This window comes from Saccostrea cucullata, unplaced genomic scaffold, assembly GCF_032062105.1.
Source record: "Saccostrea cucullata isolate Sc308-1 unplaced genomic scaffold, CSIRO_AGI_Scuc_v1 ctg80, whole genome shotgun sequence".
Lineage (NCBI taxonomy): Eukaryota > Metazoa > Mollusca > Bivalvia > Ostreida > Ostreidae > Saccostrea > Saccostrea cuccullata.
Genome location: NW_026933907.1, coordinates 128,902 through 148,840, shown reverse-complemented (window position 1 = coordinate 148,840; position 19,939 = coordinate 128,902). Strand labels below are relative to the sequence as shown.

At 32.2% G+C, this 19,939-nt stretch overlaps 2 protein-coding genes across 2 annotated transcripts; one reads left to right on the top strand and one right to left on the bottom strand.

Annotated features, from left to right (window-relative positions):
• Positions 1-599: 599 nt before the first annotated feature.
• LOC134239629 (nuclear cap-binding protein subunit 1-like) lies at positions 600-16,100 on the top strand. The gene is made up of 23 exons (XM_062721807.1): positions 600-701; positions 3,737-3,828; positions 4,045-4,145; positions 4,296-4,380; positions 4,583-4,654; positions 5,164-5,271; positions 6,171-6,218; positions 6,737-6,810; positions 7,247-7,316; positions 7,674-7,889; positions 9,353-9,450; positions 9,666-9,729; positions 11,312-11,422; positions 11,586-11,650; positions 11,817-11,954; positions 12,767-12,990; positions 13,414-13,513; positions 13,663-13,756; positions 14,012-14,115; positions 14,409-14,523; positions 14,942-14,968; positions 15,209-15,322; positions 15,837-16,100. Exons 1-23 carry the CDS (start codon positions 662-664, stop codon positions 15,948-15,950), a joined length of 2,274 nt encoding a protein of 757 aa, XP_062577791.1. The 5' UTR covers positions 600-661; the 3' UTR covers positions 15,951-16,100.
• A 662-nt stretch (positions 16,101-16,762) lies between these two features.
• On the bottom strand, positions 16,763-17,722 carry LOC134239605 (succinate dehydrogenase assembly factor 4, mitochondrial-like). The gene is made up of 2 exons (XM_062721788.1): positions 17,620-17,722; positions 16,763-17,319 (listed from the first exon to the last, which is right to left on the bottom strand). Exons 1-2 carry the CDS (start codon positions 17,657-17,659, stop codon positions 17,027-17,029), a joined length of 333 nt encoding a protein of 110 aa, XP_062577772.1. The 5' UTR covers positions 17,660-17,722; the 3' UTR covers positions 16,763-17,026.
• Positions 17,723-19,939: the final 2,217 nt, after the last annotated feature.

The window sequence follows — 19,939 nt, the reverse complement described above, 5'->3', positions numbered from 1 at the left end:
CAAACCGAGTAGTGTAATGATTTTGGAATTTTAAGGTACGACCAAGAGAAGTTCTCAATTAGTCATTGTTGACATCACATGACTTTCATTGGGTATATATACTGAGACTCCGCGGTCGTCTGTTGTTGTTCTTCGGATGCAGCCAATGAGAGAAGACGACTGACAGTCTTCTGAAGTAAAAGAAATGTTTCCCAAACACTCTACTCTAGCTTTATAATTAAAGAAATCCTTCAAAACATTTGATCTTTTAGTCTTTTGTGCAGATATTCAGAGCAGTATGAGTACAATGATCAAGCTAAATGGTTTAAAACCTGTGTATTTTTGTGACATTGTTTTAATCAATCATAAGTTACATGAGTGGGTAAAAGAACGCTGTATATATACATGTGTGATGTCATGGGACTGACAAGTCAATGTCCCATTTAAATAGCTAAAAGGCTTTCTAACACCTAAAATTAGTGGAAATTTATTGAAAACAAGTGTTTTGTTTAAATGAAATTCTTAAATGACAGAGGATAATTTTATCAAGAGTAAACTCAAACGCACCGGTTTTTTTTTATTGATCGGGCTCGACGTCTCGAAAATACCAAATCATCTAAACTGGTGAAAGCGTTGTTCGACTTGCCGGGGATTATTCTTTACCAATTATTTATTTTAGAAAATGTCTCGTCGTCGAAGAGATTCAAGTGACGAAGAGGATGGTAATAAGTCTTCATTATATTGTCTAATAATATGTTAATTCAAAAGCAATTTTAGCATTCTTTGAGGAAATTAAAATCGAAACTAAAAAATTTCAACGAGGAAATTCTGACCTGGAAAAAAACTATTTTGACAAATATTCATTTCTTAAAATCGTGTAAAACTTACTTTTATTAATTTACATTAAAAATATTTTATATAGTTGGTTCTTTAATATGTATTGGCAAACTGTATTTTGAAATAATCTTGAATATCTGTAATGCATAATATATAATACGTATACTATTCAAAATAGTATTCAAAATTTAAGGAATCACTGCCTTGTTAGTATAGTATGCCAGGACATCAACGATGGTGGGAAACATTGGATAATTTATCCCCACATCAACTTTGTCTGTTATGCATAAATTCCCCACATTTCCCACTTTCACCGATGTCCCTGGCATACTAGGCTAACTAAACAGTGATTCCTTATAATATATTTCCATTTCATTGTGAAATAAAATTGTAGATTTAGATTTTTAAAATGTAGCCTTATAGATTTAAATGTCACGAGGCCTCCCATGTCAATTTCAACAATTCTCACCCACTGACGTCAAACACAGAGACAGCCACACAAGATTTACATGCATATTTGGCCTCCTTAGCATCAGACACAAAGACAAACAGGCATGAGATTTAATTTACATACATATAAGGCCTCCTTAGCCCCTGACCTATTAGAGTTATCAAAGAGAAAACAAATAGAAATTGAAATATTTATGTATATCGGTAATCAGAGTCAAAATCCCCCAAAACGACCTATGAAATTGAAATTTTTGGAATTAAATAAAGCAATTCATTTCTTGGGTTAAATTATACAAGAGGTCAATTCTGGTCAGCAAGATGATTTATTGGTAATAATTCAACACAATCTAAAGCAAAGGATTTATTTATCAGGGTTGTCCCTCATACCCAGGGGCCAGGGTGTTCCCCTGTCTATATGAAAAAATACCAGCCGTCTATATGAAAAAATACCAGCATTCCTCTTAAACTTCCCATTAGCATGACTAGGGGAGGAATGCCAGATTCCTTTCTAGGGACTGACAAATAGATTTTTAAGGCACTTGTCCAAGGGCAAGTACATGGTCCTATCTGAATTTTTGCTTGCCCCACCATAAACTAATAATGTTTTTATAAATATTTCAAAAAAAAGAGGAAGACAAATACTGAGTATATCATGCAAGCCCCTATGCCCATCTTTAAATCTGTGGTTTACAAATAAATTTTAATAATTTTGATAAGTCACTTGCCCACGAGCAAGTTGGATAGTATTTCACTTGCCCACCCCTAAAATTCACTAGCCCCGATCATCGGGCAGTGGGATTTGTCATCACCTGCTTTCTTCTTATTAATTGTCTTATCTATTTTTATTCTCAGGGAAAACCTTGTATTCTAGTTAGAATATTCTTAAAATATGAATTCTAAAATGGTTTCTTTCACGAAGGAACTATGAAACAAAGTAAATTGTAAATTATTACAGTTTTGTTTTTGTGTGTATAATAAGGGTCATTCAAAAAATTCGTAGACTTTTGTTGTCTAACTTGTTTATTTGACGTCATATTATTTCCAAATTTGGTACACATATTTTAACAACAAATTCGAATAATTTGAGTAAAAAAATTGGAATATATCTTCATATTTATAGAAATTTTCAAAGGAGCAACGTCAAAATTGAGTAATTTTCTAATTTTCACTTTATAATATCTATAGCCAATGCTGCCATACCTCTAATAAATGGAGCTGAAACAAAATAAAATTTACTTGTTTAAATTAAGTCTTGCAGTACAATGTATTACTTAAGATGCTATCAGGTAATGTAATACCGTATAAGTAGAAATTTTAGCGAGAAGCAGATTTAGCGATTTGTCCTTAAAACATGATATTTTATTTTTAGCGATGAGTAATTTAAGCGATTTTAAAATGCTCACTAATGAAGCTAATACAAATTAAACATAGGTTATTTTTAGCAATATATAATTTTAGCGATCTCAGAACTCTTGCTAATAATGCCAAAATTAAAACCTCGCTAAATATTCTGCTTATACAGTATATCTTATACGGTAAAAAGATATGTTTCTAAATACATATGAACTTGATTAAAAATGCTAAAACCATGAAGTTGGAGGACGTTACGGAGCAGCGAGTAGCAATAAAATTTCGCTTTGCATTCGGAAAACTTTAACAAACTATTAAAATTCTCTAAAAACCAGGAAGTGTGTGAAAAATGAGCCATGTTTTTGTACAAAATGGAAAATAAAATTTTTGAGTGGTAGCGAGTTTGAATCAGACAATAGATGGTCTGCAAAGAAACAGAATATAGTACAATATCTTGTCGAAAGAGTAAGGAACGTGAAAATGTCATTAAATGTGATGTGCGCTTCACAGTTTTGGAACTAATAGAGTTACGCAGTAGAGAATTTGAAAACACTGACAATCTAGTTCAAGCTATTTGCACAATTGTGAGCAAACTTGAGTGTTAAGTGTTATGGATATGTTTTTATGAATGGAGAAGATGCTAAAAACTGTGTATGAAATTAAAAAATAAAAAGCAGAGTAAATAAAACTGTAATTTTGAGAAACTTTCTTGAGGTTGCTTTTGATGTTACAATGTTAGTTAACCGCACTCCATTGTAACAAAAGATGTTGATTTAAAAATTGGCCAACATGAGTTCTATTTAATCAAATGGAATGAAACTTCACACTTTGACAAAATAAATGTTTTTATTTACGAAAATGTGTTGATCTGTAATCTTTTAATAATAATATGACGATGAGGAACATTGTCTACGTATTTTTAATGACACTCATACAGAGACATAAATAATCATGTCCACTTTATGGTGTCTGACAGTCAATAGTTGCTTTCCATTTTAAAACCTTATTGGTAAACCATTGATTCACTAAGAAAATCATTTTCTCGAAAGTTAATATTGTACTGATCAAGTCTTCAGTATAGGTTAGTCTATAAGTAAAAATAACATTTACTTTTAATTAGTTGGACATTCTGCAAGAAAGCGTAGACGAGGTTCGGAAAATATTGACATTGAGGAAAGACTGGAATCCCTCATTACCAGAGTTGGAGAAAAGGTAAATATCTATATAATGTGTACAACAGCAAAAAAATATTTCATGTCTGCCAACCCTCTCGTTCTGTACAGGGGAGATGTTTACCTTGTACACAATCTGTTGTTTTCTACATCATCAAAGTCCTAATGATTCAATTACAATTGAAACTGTCTCCCACATATTGATATATGAAGTATTTTGGAAATCAATATAACAAGTTTTGTGACTTTTGTTAAGAGCACATCCTCCTTGGAAAGTAACTTGGAAGGACTTGCCAGTGTACTGGAGGCAGATCTGGGGAATTACAAAACCAAAATAATGAGAATCCTGTGTTCCTGGTGAGTACAGCATCAATACTGTAACCCTCCCCATTGTTAGGGGGAGGGGGGCTTAGGTATATGTGTAATTTTTTTTTTACATACAATATAGCATTCCATTAAGGTTAAACACTGTGTTAATCTCAAACTTTTTTCCTAATTTATTTTTAGTGTTGTTAAACTCCCAGAGAAAATGGCTGTGTACACTACCTTGATTGGTCTCTTGAATGCTAAGAACTACAACTGTGGGGGAGAGGTAGGGTATACTACTTGTTCTAGATCACCTTAGTACAAATACATACATGTAAAGGACCTTTTGTTGCCATTCTAACATCAACACATTCATGGAAACAATGCCTCTTGTAAATAATTTCAAAAGAATATATTTTCATAAATGTTTCATTCCCTCTTTAATTGTCAAATTCAAATGTATACATGTATCTTTATTTTTTCTTCAGTTTGTTGAAATGCTCGTTAGAAATCTAAAGGAAGCCCTGAAGACTGGGGAGTATGAGAATGCCAAGTTACAAGTAAGTAAATGTCACCGGGTACAGAGGTGTGTGAAAGTCAATATATCAGGTCTCAATAGCTCAGTTAGAGCGTTGGCACATATGCCAGAGGCCCCGGGTTCGAGTCCCATTTAATTCTTGATTTTTCGCCACTTGTGACATTTATAATACATACATAACCCACTGTTCCCTTGGAACATGCTTCAGGCATTTCCTCAAATCATAGAATTTAAGGATGAATTTCTATGAAGAAGGGAATATGTCACCAGGTTCACAGGTGCGTGAGAGTCAGTCAATATATCGGGTCTCAATAGTTCAATGGTTAGAGTGATGGCTGGGTACGCCAGAGGACCTGGGTTTGAGTCCCTTTGAGACTTGATTTTTCACCACCTGTGACACAAATATATGACTTTTAAATATCATTACACATATAAGGAATGCACCATATTTGTGGTATATATAATACCCCTGTCAGTCCCACTGAGGATTTAACTTATGTAGTTGATCAGTGTACTCTCCTTCACTTCCAGGTTCGTTTCCTTGCCGACTGTGTCAATTGTCATGTGATCGTGGCTGGTTCACTGTTAGCTTTATTTGACAATTTTATTGAAGTGACGCTTGAGGACAACATTCCACAGGTAAAAAGTAGTGTTCTCTCAGAGATTAAATTTCCATCATTCACTTTCTTGATTTTTATTTCCTGAAAGGAATACATTGTATGCATCTCTCTGTCCTTACTTAAGCTATACTTTTATGGAGGTACAGGTTCTTAATTCATACCAGACTCAGAGTTTGTATGATCATGTGGGCTACATCTCAATTGTAATCAAGTGGTATTTGTGAAAGTTCAAGGTCACTGGTCTGGACCCTTACTTTATGCATGTAACAAAGAAAAATTTGACAATCGTTCATGAGGCAATATTGCTTATGGTTTGAAGAGTATGATTTGACCTAGACTTACAGATTTTTTTATGAGATCAAGGTCTCTTGTACAAAAAAAACATGGAAAGTCATGCTGGCAGCAAAATTTCTGATAACAGTGATGTGCAATGACCTTGGTTTTGGGTTTAGGAGGGCTGGGTGGTTGTGGCCATTTAAAGATTATAAAATTATTGATTTCCTTTAGAAAAAGAGCTCCATATAAAGATGTACAAAAGGGATGAAATTTTAAAACTAAAATTTATGGAATTTTTCCTTGCCAAGTGACGGTTGATAGTTAAAGATATATTTTAAAAAATTGAATAATATATGATGGTTAATTTGTTGACCCCTCCATGTGGAACCATATCAAGATGTTTTATGCACCATCACTTTATTACCTTGACCTAGGCACATAATTAAAAGAGAAACATTTGTTGTACTAGAACAAAATCTTTATTATACATGTACTGGAATGAATTTCAAACATGAAATTAGAAAAATTCAGTTTAAAAATAGTTTTGAAATACATATACAGCTGTACTGGTAATGGAGACTGCAAATGAGTAAATTATTTAGATTACATAGAAAAATAAAGGTTTTCTTATACTATGTTTAGGTGCGCTCCGACTGGTATGTTTATGTAGTGCTGTCTGCTCTCCCATGGGTAAGTAAAATTATACCTACATTAGATTGTTTTTAATTATTATATTATTTGATTGATTTCATGACTCATAAAATTAAAATAATATTTTGATAAAATTATCAAAAAATAGAAATGATATATTTAATGATTACATTTTTCAGAAATATAGTATGTGAATTTTATCATTTTATTCATCAAATAAAATTGTTATTCACTGATTCTCTAAGGACATACACAGCTGTCTTAGGCTTAAAACAAAATAAATACTGTAAATTTATTATATTTAGTGTGTATGACATTTGGCAGAAATTGACTTTTGAGCAAGTTAGCATAGATTTGATTTAATTAGCACATTTCTTAATGTTTTTAGTTATGAATATACTGTACATGTATGTGCAAGACATTTAGCATTGTTCTGAATTAACGGAAGTTTCATATCACAAATGGTGTTAAAAGGAATACACAGCCAAATAAAATATGTTTACAGTATCAAAAAGTTTCAAAAAGATCACTTTTCAATGCTCATTTTCTTATTGCAGGTTGCGAGAGAATTACATGAAAAGAAGGAGACAGAATTTAACAAACTTTTATCAACTATTGACAATTATATTAGGTTAGTAGCTCCAATCTATAATTTCAATACACTGTAAATGTTTTCTTTACATGTCAATACATATCATTTCCTTTTAAATGATGAACAAACAAGAAGCTTGTTGTATGTTTAAATGAGTGTATTAAAACTTTTTTTGCATTCTGTAAAAGAGAAAAACTGGAAAATTGGGGGGGGGGAATGCTAGAGATGGATTTATTTTATAAGTAATATTACAGTGACAAGAAAAGAATCTGAAATTTTAAGAAGACTTATTTTGACAATCAATTTTACTGTTTAAAAAAAACAACAAAAAACTAATATCAGGTGTTAAATACATGTATAATGAAAAGCTTATAATGAAAATAAGTTTCAAAAAAATTTTGGTTTAAGTCCTTTCATTGTCTCTCTTAGGTTATAAATGTTTGTTTGAATGTTTATGATTTTTTTTTTATTTTAGCAAGAGACAGAAAATCCATGTCCCAGCCTTGAGAGTGTGGGTGTCTGATTTTCCCCATCCTCAAGAAGAGGTAAAATAAAGTGTCTGATCCTTGATAGAAACTGTAAATAAACTTTTATTCCAGACAACTTCATTTCATGATTTACTGGGGGGTAAACTACAGTACAGTGTATTTCGGGATGATTAATTTCGCGATCAAGGCTTTTTGGATCTGTTGTTATAAATAGACACACATCAGGGACTTTAAGGAATGGTTCGCGAAAAATTCTCACAGGTGAATAAAAGTTGGTTTACAGTACTTGTTTATGGAAGCTATATTACATTTCAATCGAAAATTATATGACTTAAAAGAATTTTTTTTATTATGTTCTATGTATTCATAATGAATAATGTATAAAATAAACTTTTATGGGTATTTTTCATAAAGTACCTAGACTGCCTCTGGGCCCAGATTAAGAATATGAAGTCCAACAAGTGGTCGGAGAAGCAGATCATGAGGCCTTATTTGGCCTTTGATGGAGTGCTCTGTGAGGCTCTACAACACACCCTACCCCAGATCATCCCTCCCTCACACAATGAGGAGAGCACATATCCCCTCCCCAAGGTCATCTTCAGGATGTTTGACTACACAGATGTACCTGAGGTAAATAGTCATGAAGAGCTACAGATAGAACCATCATCTCTACTAGTGTTGTCAAATCGAACGATTTTTAGTAACTGGTTACTTGCTTAATCTTCCGATCGCGTACCCGGTTACTTGGATGATTTATTGTTATAGTTTCCATAACTATAATTTATCCTTTACTCATTGGAAGTAGTAAAGTACAAAAATAATGTATATGAACTTTATTCATAGACACCCACGCATGCACGCACTACAAAGTTAAAAGGTTAAAATCATGGTCAGAAAAGATCGCAATTTCTTCAATTTTCAGCAAATTGCGGTTGTTTGAATTCGCGAAAAGGAAAAATAATATATATTTATATTTTTATCATTGCTTCAAGCATTCATTGTTTTGACTTTGGGTTCATTTAAATAATAACAAAACACCAGATTGATCCCGATTTGAAGTCAAAATAATATTAAGCAATTTCTGAGTCCAAATCAGAAAAATTTGTCTGCACCATAGTCAAAAGGTTAACTGCTAGGAATTTCTTTTCCCACGAATAAAGCAAATATTAACTCTGCGAGTTAATTTCCTGCTGTCGGTAATGTAAAGGTAAATAATAATTTGGCAGTTTATTATTATTAATTACTAAATGATGCAATTATAACTCTGGTCTTCAAAACTTGTATACCCCCTTGGCAATCAAAGCTATCAATTAACAGTGAAAACTAATAAAAACAAATCGATCCTATTTGTGACCACTAGATCAAGTCTAACACAGTGTTTGAAACTCACTGAAAAATTAGGTAGACATGCAGGGCTGACTGCTAGTGAAAGTTGTCAGCTCTGCCAAAAATGTACTAGCCCGGAAAAAATAATTATCTTTTATAAGTTTGTTTTAGCAATAATATGAATGGGTTCAGCTCACCATATATTTGATCCCGGCCTCTAGGCTGATGAATTCTACCCGTTTGCTTGTTACACTGCAACCAATAATATTAGTTGATTTTAGAGAGTTATATCAAAATGTCAGAATTTTAATATTGGAAAAATTTTACACGCGTCAATACGTGCAAAACTGTTTGCCTGTGACAAAAAATGGCGTGTGTCTCGGGCAGTCTGGTGCGCTGTTACTTCAAACACTGGTCTAACGGTAAAGAAAATTAGGAAAATGTGTATGCATACCTTATAAATAATATAACATTTATTTTTTTTAGTCATTTAAATGAGCTATACAAGATGTATTTTTATCTTAGGAACCGAATAGCAGTTTTACTAGCCGATTCTTGACAGTTAATCAGTTTCCGGATACTTGTTGACAACACTTATCTTTACACTTGGAATATTAATAGAATTTCTGATATATTGAAAATGAATTAAAGTAAAATCCAGTGATTCTTTCTTTATATGTTGTACATTTGATGAATAATTGGCAAGTTCTTTCTTCTTAAATGGATAACAGATCCGGTTTGTTAAGAGTAGAATGTTGTCTATACAGGGCCCTGTATTACCTGGTAGTCACTCCATTGAGAGGTACCTGATAGAAGAACAGATTGACAGAATAATCAGCACATATTACGCAGAGCGCAAAGACTGGTAAAAGTTATCTCAATGTTAATTACTGTATATATACATGTATATAAATCATAATAAATGTTATCAATTTGGTGGTTTAAAAGATGTAATTCTCCACAGATGAAAAACTAATCTGTTTATACATGTATTAGATCTATTCTATAAGTTCTCTTCTTCTTCTTCTTCTACAAGTCTCTATTTATATTCCATTCTAGTACCATTGTTTCTTCTTCCAGTGCTGCAGCATTACTAAGCTTTCCCTCCAAAAACAAGATCCCGCTCAATTACATGATAGTGGAGGTAAGACTCGTGTTTATTTTCAGGCTCATTCTATTCGTTTTTCATGAAAGCAGAAGTGATTTGTTTCTCATGAATGCTATGACAGTATGTTAGTACAGATCTGTTATTATGTACCCTGAGCTATATTGATAGACCGGAGAGCATTAGTTCTTCTTCCAGTGCTGCAGCATTTTTTCCAAATTCTTACCTCAATTGCAAAAAATGGAAGATTTTAAAAAATTACTCTCTCCAAAAACATCTGAGATACCCGCTTTGAAACCAAAATGGCTACATGTCCGATAGTGGAGGTAAACAACAATTATGAGGAATGTTTTGTTGTGGAAAGGTCAAACAATATGTTAGGAACACACGGTTGGTAATATTTTGTTTTTAAAAACATGAGAAATAAATCAGAAGTGATTTGTTAAATATACAGTTTTTTCATGAATGCTATGACAGTATCAATTTTTTTTTTCGTAATCTTTGTATCAATTTTTGTAAAACATTGTTACATTAAACATACTGTATTTATGGTGAATTCATGCTTAAGGGGGCCGACTATAGTTTCCATTGCGCAATATTTCGCGCATCATAGTAAAATAAACCGTATTTACTGTTTTAATGCAACTTTTTTCGCTTAATTATTAAAATTAAACAAAATTAAGAAATTATAGGCATAAAAATGTAATTACAATTTGATAAAATTAATTTTTATAGCGATTTTGCAATTGATAGGTAGGTTGACGTTGCAGTGTGTTTTTGACGTTATGATATCTGTAGCTCTTAAAGAAAGGGGTAATAAAAATATTATTAAATAAAAAGTAATAAACATACGCTCTTGAAATTTAAAACATAGAAATTTGAGAATATCTCCAATTATTTTATTATGTTTTCAAGTGAATCCATTGTGTACGTCAAATTTTGTAATACTCTAGTAAAAATAGTAATATTTGCTAATTTTTTGCATTTTGAGATGCCCCCTCTGGTAACAAGATGGTAGAATTTTGTGTTTCTTACATATATTGTATAATATAGTATTACTCATCAAATATTATAGTTTGAACAAAATGTCTATTGTAGTATTTGTATAATTTGCTTTAAAGTGCTAAAAATTGGCATTTTCCTATATAATCCTATACTGTAAATCACTTTTTATTCGCGAGAACTTTATTTTCGCGTAAATACGCGAGACGGTATGCTCACGAAAATTTCATTCTCGCGTATAATAGACTTCCTTAAGATTATATAAGGTACTGACCACAATTTGTGAAAATTTTGTCTCGCTTATAAAATGTCAATGACTATCTTGCGAAAATAAGGTGTCGCGAAAATTAAGTGATCTACAGTAGTAAAACCTTGATGGTAGATTTCCCCCAAACTTTGCATGTACACTGAAGTTAATGTAAGTTATATATGGTATAAAAACGAAGAGTTTCGCTATTGTAGTTTTCACACAATAAAATATAGTCAGCCCCCTTAAATGCTTGTCATTTCCTTCAGTTTTAAATTATATAATGAACTCATAAGGTTACATATCACAGTCAATTTTTTGCTATATTGAATTATTGTTATATTTTACTGTATGTTTGTTGTTGTATTTCAGGTGATGTTTTCTCAGCTGTTTCGACTCCCAGTACCCCCTTCCCTGGAAATTTTCTATGGTTCTCTACTGATAGAGCTTTGTAAGCTACAACCAGGCTCCATGCCACAAGTTGTATCCTTTCTTGACAAAAATGTATTTTCTGAATTTCAATATATTGTGGTATACTCTACCCTTGAAGGATATTTTCAGGTTTGTATGTACATGTATCAAGATGTGCAAAAGAAGTTGTTTTAAGAATTCTGAGAGAATGCTGTCATTTTGCTTAACTTTGTAGTTAGCACAAGCCACTGAAATGCTGTATGAGAGAATTGACACTATGAATGTTACCTGTATTGAAAGGTTTGTCAATTGAAGCGGTGATTTTATTGTAGAATTTATTATCAAAATTGCATTAGAATGTATTTACTGTGTTTTGTAAATTAAAAATGTACTTAGCTGACAAAGCAATGTTATTTCACTCATTCTTAAGTATTACGTACATGTAAAAGTAAGTAATATTTTTCAGATTTGCTAACTGGTTTGCATACCATTTGAGCAACTTCCAGTTCCGCTGGAGCTGGGATGATTGGTCTACCTGTTGTCAAATGGACCCAGAATTACCCAAACCCAAATTTGTCAAGGAGGTGCTTCTCAAGTGTTTAAGGTATTGTGTCTGACATTTTTAGCTCACCTGACCTGTAAGCTCAAGTGAGCTATTCTGATCACAATTTGTCTGTAGTCTGTCTATCTGTCCGTCTAGCTGTACTTTTTACATTTTTGACCTTCTCCAGAACCACTGGGCCACAAAGTATCCTTGGGTGAAGGAGATTCAAATTTGTTCAAATGAAGGATCACACCCTCATAAAGGGGAGATAATTAAGAAATAGTGAAAATTTGGTGGCATGTTTTAAAAATTTTCTTCTCAAGAACCACTTGGTCAGGAAAGATGAAACTAATGTGGAAGCATCCTCAAGTAGTGTAGATGCAAATTTGTTCAAATCATGACCCTGGGGGGTTGGGTAGGACCACAATGGACGATCAAAACTTAACATAGGAATATATAGGAAAAATCTTTAAAAATCGTCTTCTCAAGAACAACGAAGCCATGATTGGTCATATTTATATGGAAGCATCCTAAAGTAGTGTAGATTCAGGTTTGTTCAAATCATGACCCCGGGGGGTTGGGTGGTGCAAAAATGAAAGTTCAAACTTTTATGGAAAAAAGCCAAATTAAGTCAAAGAAATATGTAAGCATCCTTTGTAGATTCATATTAATTCAAATCATCTCCCTTCTGTCTTTTAGGGGTAGGTTGGGACCACATGCATTTAAGCTTTTCAAAACTGGATTGATTTTTGTTTTTCTCCTAGTCACAATGCTCAGGTGAGGGATGTTGCCCATGGGCCTCTTGTTATGGAATATTAACGGGAAAACAATCACATATAATTTTGTCTTTTTTCTGTTTCTTTGCTTCACAGATTATCCTACCACCAACGAATAGCAGAAAATGTCCCTGAAAGCTTTGAAGCTCTGATCCCTGAGAAACCTCACCCTCAATTCAAATATGAGAAGGAGGGAGCAGGCTCAATGCCTGGTACTATGGTGGCCCACCAACTGATGGCTGCAATCAAGTCCAAGTGTACCCCGGAGGAGGCCATGGTATTGCTGAAAGATCTGCCCAACCCACTCAGTGAGGAGGAGAGTGAGTTATTCAATGTATTATTAAATGATTAGCTAGTCCAAATCAAGCGTGAAGAAAACTGTAGCATGTAAAGAAAAAGTATTAAATCAAAAAGAGATCCATTTATAAATATCTTTGCCTCAGTAAAACAACATACATGTGTATGTATGCATATATATTTAATACCTCAATGAAACAATAAATGTATACATTGCATGTTTTTTTCCGTTTAAAACCAAGATGCTGAAATTTCATCCAAAAAATTGTTAAAAAGTCTGAAAAAATAATAGCATAATTTTTTTTTATGACATTATTTCAACTTCTTCTATTATTGCGACCAGTTGAAAATTTATTCATTTGCAAAAAACATTACGTGCAGTATTACATGCAGTCTATTGTATTGATAATGTACCTGTAAGATATGATTTATTTTGTTTATTGCAGGTGACCCGACGTATCACCCTCTCCGAATAGACGTCTTTGTCTCGGTTTTACTCTACCTTGGCAGCAAGTCATTCAGTCATTCCTTTGCTGCTATAGCTAAGTAAGTAGAAACAGACTGTCATTCATAACTAAATGTACTGGAATTCACCCCCAGAACATGGTACACTGGAATATAGCATATACATTAGAATCAGGTAAGCAAATGTCTTCCGTCACATTGTTTAAACGTATCTGTCATTTGTTTTGCAGATTTCATCATATTTTAAAGCTTCTAGCTGACACAGAAGAGGGACAGATTTGGTTACTCCGTACAATGTTTGAAATCTGGAGCTCACATCAGCAGGTAAGTAGATTACAGGTCAATATTAGATGATAAAATGCAGGTAGTTTCTTGTAGGGGATACATGTATTTTATTAGTTTTTTTTTTTTAATTTCTTGTGTAAAATGATGATGTTACAGTATTTGTAATATTACATATGTAAAATGATTTAGATACAGAATTTTCTAATAAAATTGATACATATGTGAAATGATGTGATTACAGAACTTTCTGTTAGTATAATTACATACATTGTATTTGGGATGCTTTGGTTACAGATGATGGTTGTTCTTGTGGACAAGTTACTGAAGACTCAGATTGTGGAGCCCTCAGCTGTGGCTAACTGGTTGTTCTCCAGTGAAATGCAGCCAGAGTTTACCAAGTCAGTACAATTAACAACTTAAAGATTTATTTCATCTTTTCTCAAATAAAATAACATAAGGAATCTGATGTCATCACTCCATTACAAGTGTTTGTTTATACCAAGAATTAACTTTTCTTTTTGAATAGATTTTATGTTTTGTTACATTAAAAAATGCATGTGACAAAAAGAAAGATTCAGTGTATATTCAAAAATTTCATCAGATGAATTGTGCATCATAAAAAAAGGAAACAGTTATCTTTGTTTCTGCATTGCAGATAAATTTAATTATTATCCTCTTTGTTTGTGAACAGATTTTATGTTTGGGAAATAATGCATGCGACAATTAAAAAGATGAGTAAACAAGTCGACAAACTACAGCAAGATGTTGAGGACTCCAAGGACAAACTGGATGCAGCAAAGAGAAAGGTAAAGAGCATGTGGTGTTTTTAATTACAATGGAATTGATTTTAAAGAGTGTTCATTTATCACTGCCTACAGCTATCTCTCTCTCTCTCTCTCTCTCTCTCTCTGTTTCAGCAAGCGGATAATGGAGCAAGCCGGTACCTACAGATGAAATCATGAGAGAATATTAAAATTTTTCTCTCTTCCAGGTTTAGTGGCCCTTCAAGCGGATCATCTTCCATGTATTATTGCCCTTTCAAAACGACTCTTTCTGATCATCTTCCAGCTATTAGTGGACCCTCAAAACGACTCTTTCTGACCATCTTCCATGTATTATATTGCTCCTTCAAAACGACTCTTTCTGACCATCTTCCATATATTGCCCCTTCAAAACGACTCTTTCTGTCCATCTTCCATGTATTATACACTGTATTGCCCCTTCAAACGACTCTTTCTGATCATCTTCTATGTACTGTTGCCCCTTTATAAGAAAAATAACCCATCCTGTAGATTAATATTTATTAGTGTATTTGAATGTGAAATGACTGTGAAATTCAAGGAAAATACATGTTGAAGGTTCACTAGATGAAGAATTGATTTTCTGTGCTTTGGTAAAATGATTTGGGTAATTTAATTTAATAGCAGAATATCCTTTCCTAGTCTCTCTATATACTAAAGTGTAATAATGTAACTGTTCTGTATTCCATAGCGATTTATTATGATCCTGACTGACCATTTGGCAAAGTGTGAAGGAAATGGCATTGATTACAATACTCCATGGTACAAGTGGGTTATTGAAAGATTACAACAAATATTTTTGCTGGTATGTTTTCTGTACGTTTACATTGTTTTTAATGAAATTCTTTACCATTTTAATTTATTCCATTCTCTCACATGTTACTTTTGGAATAATATTTTTAAAAAGTGGCTTCAGCTGAAAATTGATGATGTGCATGTATTTTCACTTTTATTTAAATGTACATGTTTGCATTAAATATATCAAATTTTAAAATTTTCATGAAGTCCAAAAAGTGGTTTAATTTAATCTTAACATTACATATACCATAGTTAAGTGCATGCATGATATATTAAATGCATGATATAATAATTATTCATTTTCAAATAATCCCTTCAAGAATGAGACAGTCACTGCAATTAACTATGCATGTACATGTATTATTTATAACAATTTCCCAGTGTATATCATGTTCACAATACATTTATATATGTATAAAAAAAGTGAACTGGTTATACCATTTATAATGTGAATAATGTTTAATCAGGTGTTCTTATCTTTTATACATTGGGTTTTAAGTTATTTTTTACCTTTTTTTCAGCACCATGAACTGGTTTTCAGGTACATCAGTACACTGGAGTCTCTACTTTTCACAAGTGACATTGACTTTCACATCCTGGAAGTATTCCAACAGTTTTGCGCTCTTCGTTCATAGTTCAGTCATTATCCATTTCATAAAACGCTTTTTGGCTTCATTCATCATTGGAATTAAAATCTTCAAGAATTGAATCATCCTCAAATAAGTGCAGAGATTTCATTTAATGTCTTGAACTTTAACACCTCTCTGGACAATTTAATATGTTTATTAAAAGTGAAAAATATTCATTTTAAAGTTGAAATTTATAAATGTAAAAATGATCTTTCTGTGTGTCTTTGGACAACCAATATACTGTAAATGTGGATATTTTTATGGGATAAAATTTTGTAATTGCCGTAGAAAAAAGCATTAGTGTGGGGGTTATTTTTTAAGGATATTAAAGAATTGTAAATTTTTTGGTTCCTTGTTTACTAGTATGGACTATATTACTTTATATGAAACAGTTTGCAGGTGATATTACTGACCTAATACCCCCCCCCCCCCCACACACACACAAATATATAATGAAGAATGACTGTATTTATTTTTCAGTTGTTTGATGATAAAAACAAAAATGAAATGTCCATTGTTTATTTTTTACACAATCTCAACTTTGCACAATGAAATACATTTATGTAACAATTATGAATTTAAATTGAATTCTGTGCCACTGTGAAGTACTCATAAATAAAAAATATTTTTAAACATGGAAGTTTTGTGTTTTAAATTATCTTTAATATAGAAATTTCTCTTAAAGCTTGATCAAGTTGTTGGAACAAGGATTATTACAAAGAGCAAAAATTATTTACATATATATGATCGAAAAAGCCTTGGACAAAAGTTTTTTTTCTGTGATAGAAAAATACACAAAAAAATACATACTGAAAAAATAATTTGTACATCTACTTTTTTTTTTTACTCCAAACGTACATGTATTGTACATGTACATCCTATTAAATAATTCATTTCCTGTTGAAATATTGCAGACTGTGTTAAATACTACACAACTCAAAGTCAAGCAGACACAGTACAAGTGTCAAGGAACCTGTTCTTCAGAAGATTCAGGTAATCCATTTGAAAATAACCTGAGATTCAAATCATGGCCACAAATGAAAGACATGCATGTAAACAAAATCAGATTTTGAAATATCCTGTCAGAAGTCGGTTACACGCCCCTTCCTCTCCCAGTCACCGTACCGCGTGGGCTCTGGTCCTCTAGGGCCTCCTATCTCCCCCGTGACCGGGTTCTTGTCGTTAGGAAACCTCTCCAAAGGTTCCTGTTCAACAGTCATATTCACCACTTCCTCTGTTTCTAATTCTTGTCGAGGATCATCAAATTTTCCAGCTGGGGTTTTTCCCTTTTTGCGATGACCTTTTCCATCCTCCGAATGGTTACGAAAACCTGTCATCACTGACGTGTATGCTGATCTTCCTGAATTCAAAATGCCTAGATATAAATCAAAATGTTTGATTATATATTACACGTATTCAAAATGTATTTTATAAAATCGCGATAGAAACTTATACGTGCTACTATGGTAAAATGAATATGTATGCATAAAAATTGCATTTCGGAAAAAAACTACAAAAATATCAAGATTACATGAAAATCAATTTTCTGTGAACTACAAATTAATACCAAAAAGTATCAAACACATGAAAATCAATTCACATCTGTGAACTACCCGGTACCCTAAACTTAAAAAAACACGAACTATTCTTCTGGTTACGCAAGAAAAAAACTCACCATAGATGCGTTTAGATACAATTCTGGTCACTGAAGACATTATTCTGCAATTACAGTATTGCAGTACGCCAGTAGGACGTTTGTTCGGTCAGAGCTTAAAACTTATGAAATTCGTCAAAGTGAAACCGAAAGTAAATTAAGTAAGTCATACTTCAAATATTTCGCTGAAAAAGATTCTTCTAGAAAATATGTACACGTGTATAGAGATGTAGAATACAGTAGGGCCTACAATTCGTGTACACTCTGACACAAATAATGAAATTTTTCATCACATACTAATTAATTTGAATTAAGTTTATATATATTTGTGTTCCTGAAAGATAACATTTTTTGTTAGTTTGTTTGTCTGCAAACTTTAAAACCTTCGCCATAATTTTTTTCATGAACCATGAAACATAAGTGGCGAAAATTTTATTTGCTATGCATAATTTGTGTAGCCTGCATTCAATGACACAAAGTCAATGACCTTATGACCTTGACATATATGCTAAAAATAGCTTTTTGTCTGCAAACTTTAACCTTCGCCATAGCTTTTGAACCATGAAGGATAGACTTTATAATTAGTATGCATACTCCTCTAATAAAACTCTTCCAAATGACACAAAGGTAAATGGCCTTGTGACCTTGACTGTGACATATATGCTAAATAAAGCTTTATTTGAACCTTCACCATAACTAAATTTATACCATATGAGATAGAGACTTCATATTTGGTATGCCTACTCCACTAATTAAGTTCTTTCCAATGATGCCAAGGTCAGTGACCTTGACTGTAACCTATACGCTAAAAAATGTTTTTTTCAGATTTTGTTGCCGCATCGTACGTACATGTTTCACAAATACATCTTTTTCATCGTTACCTAAAACCTTGAAAATAAGACGGGTTTGATAACAAGCCGGTTTTAAAAACAAGCCACCTATTTCTTGCATTGAAAATTACTCGAAAATAAGCCTGTTTTGAAAATAAGCCGGTCATAAATTTTCTGTTAATTCATGATGTACGTTTAGCAGTCTCCGTTGCTAAATTATTCTAGTGCATAGCTCTAGCTAGTGTAATAAATTATAGTTGCAGATCTGTAGCTCACTGATCTGAAAAAATTACAGCATTATATTTTTTCTGAACACTATTCATTTAACTCATGGATGTTTACATGGATATCCTAGTTTTTTTCATAAGTTGTGAACATTTCTTTATATTAAGTTGTTCTTGACTTCATTCTTAATATCAAAATGTAAAAAAAAATAGTAAAAGACAACTATTGTTTTAAATATATTTATATCTTATTCTGTATTTTTACATTTACATCATTAAAATTGAAAATTTATGAATCCTGGAAAATATTTTAATTAATAAATGAAAGTAAACAGAGCCAATCATATAATAACAATTTTAACATACGTACAATACATATTATATAGACCTACAAATTGAAATGTTTCAAAACATCAGAGTTGATACATTTTCGAGTCAACATGTCTGTTCTTACAAAGAATGTTTTTGTTTTTCAAAGTACATGTATTATCTATTATATTGACAAAACAGTTTTGCCTTGAAATTTCACCTCTTGCTTGACTTCATGTTACCCAGTACATACCTGCATGGTAATATACAAGTACCTGTAAACATTTCTCGTGTGTATTTTCTCCACAGTAAACATTTACTAAGATAATACATTATGTTCATAATACAGAAATGAATATTACAGAAAAGAAACCTTTAGAGCTAGATGGTCAAAATTCAAGGAATACACTTTTCAATCATCAATAAAACTCTAGGCTATGTTTAGAGCACAGTAGGACAAAAGTATATGTGTACTGGTATTTGCCAGATCTTAGTCTATAGTACAAAGTACGTTGGGGCCATTTTTCATTAGAATCAAAATAAAAGAATTGGAAGGGAATCTGTACACAAATATAGAGACTAACAAAATAAAAAATAGGCACAAAAACATAAGTGTAAAAAATAAATTAGGACGGATATAACATGAAATTTGTAAATGCATAATTACTTCATTATATAATCAAAGTGAAAATGTGTTCACTTAAAAATGTTTTTTTAAAAATAAAAACGCAATGTTATGACTGCATACTGCATATTACTTACTTCCTGGAATGTACGCTAGAAATAAATATATTAAAAATACTGACCTACAATGATATGGTAAATTACACTATGCTTTGGTGGTCATGGGAAATGAAAGTCAATATCGTTTATAAAACAAAGTTCAGTAATTACAATACACACCTCTTGCTAAAACCTTACTAAAAGGAGAAAAACAAATTTTGAACTAATTTCTATTAAATACACATGTACACTACA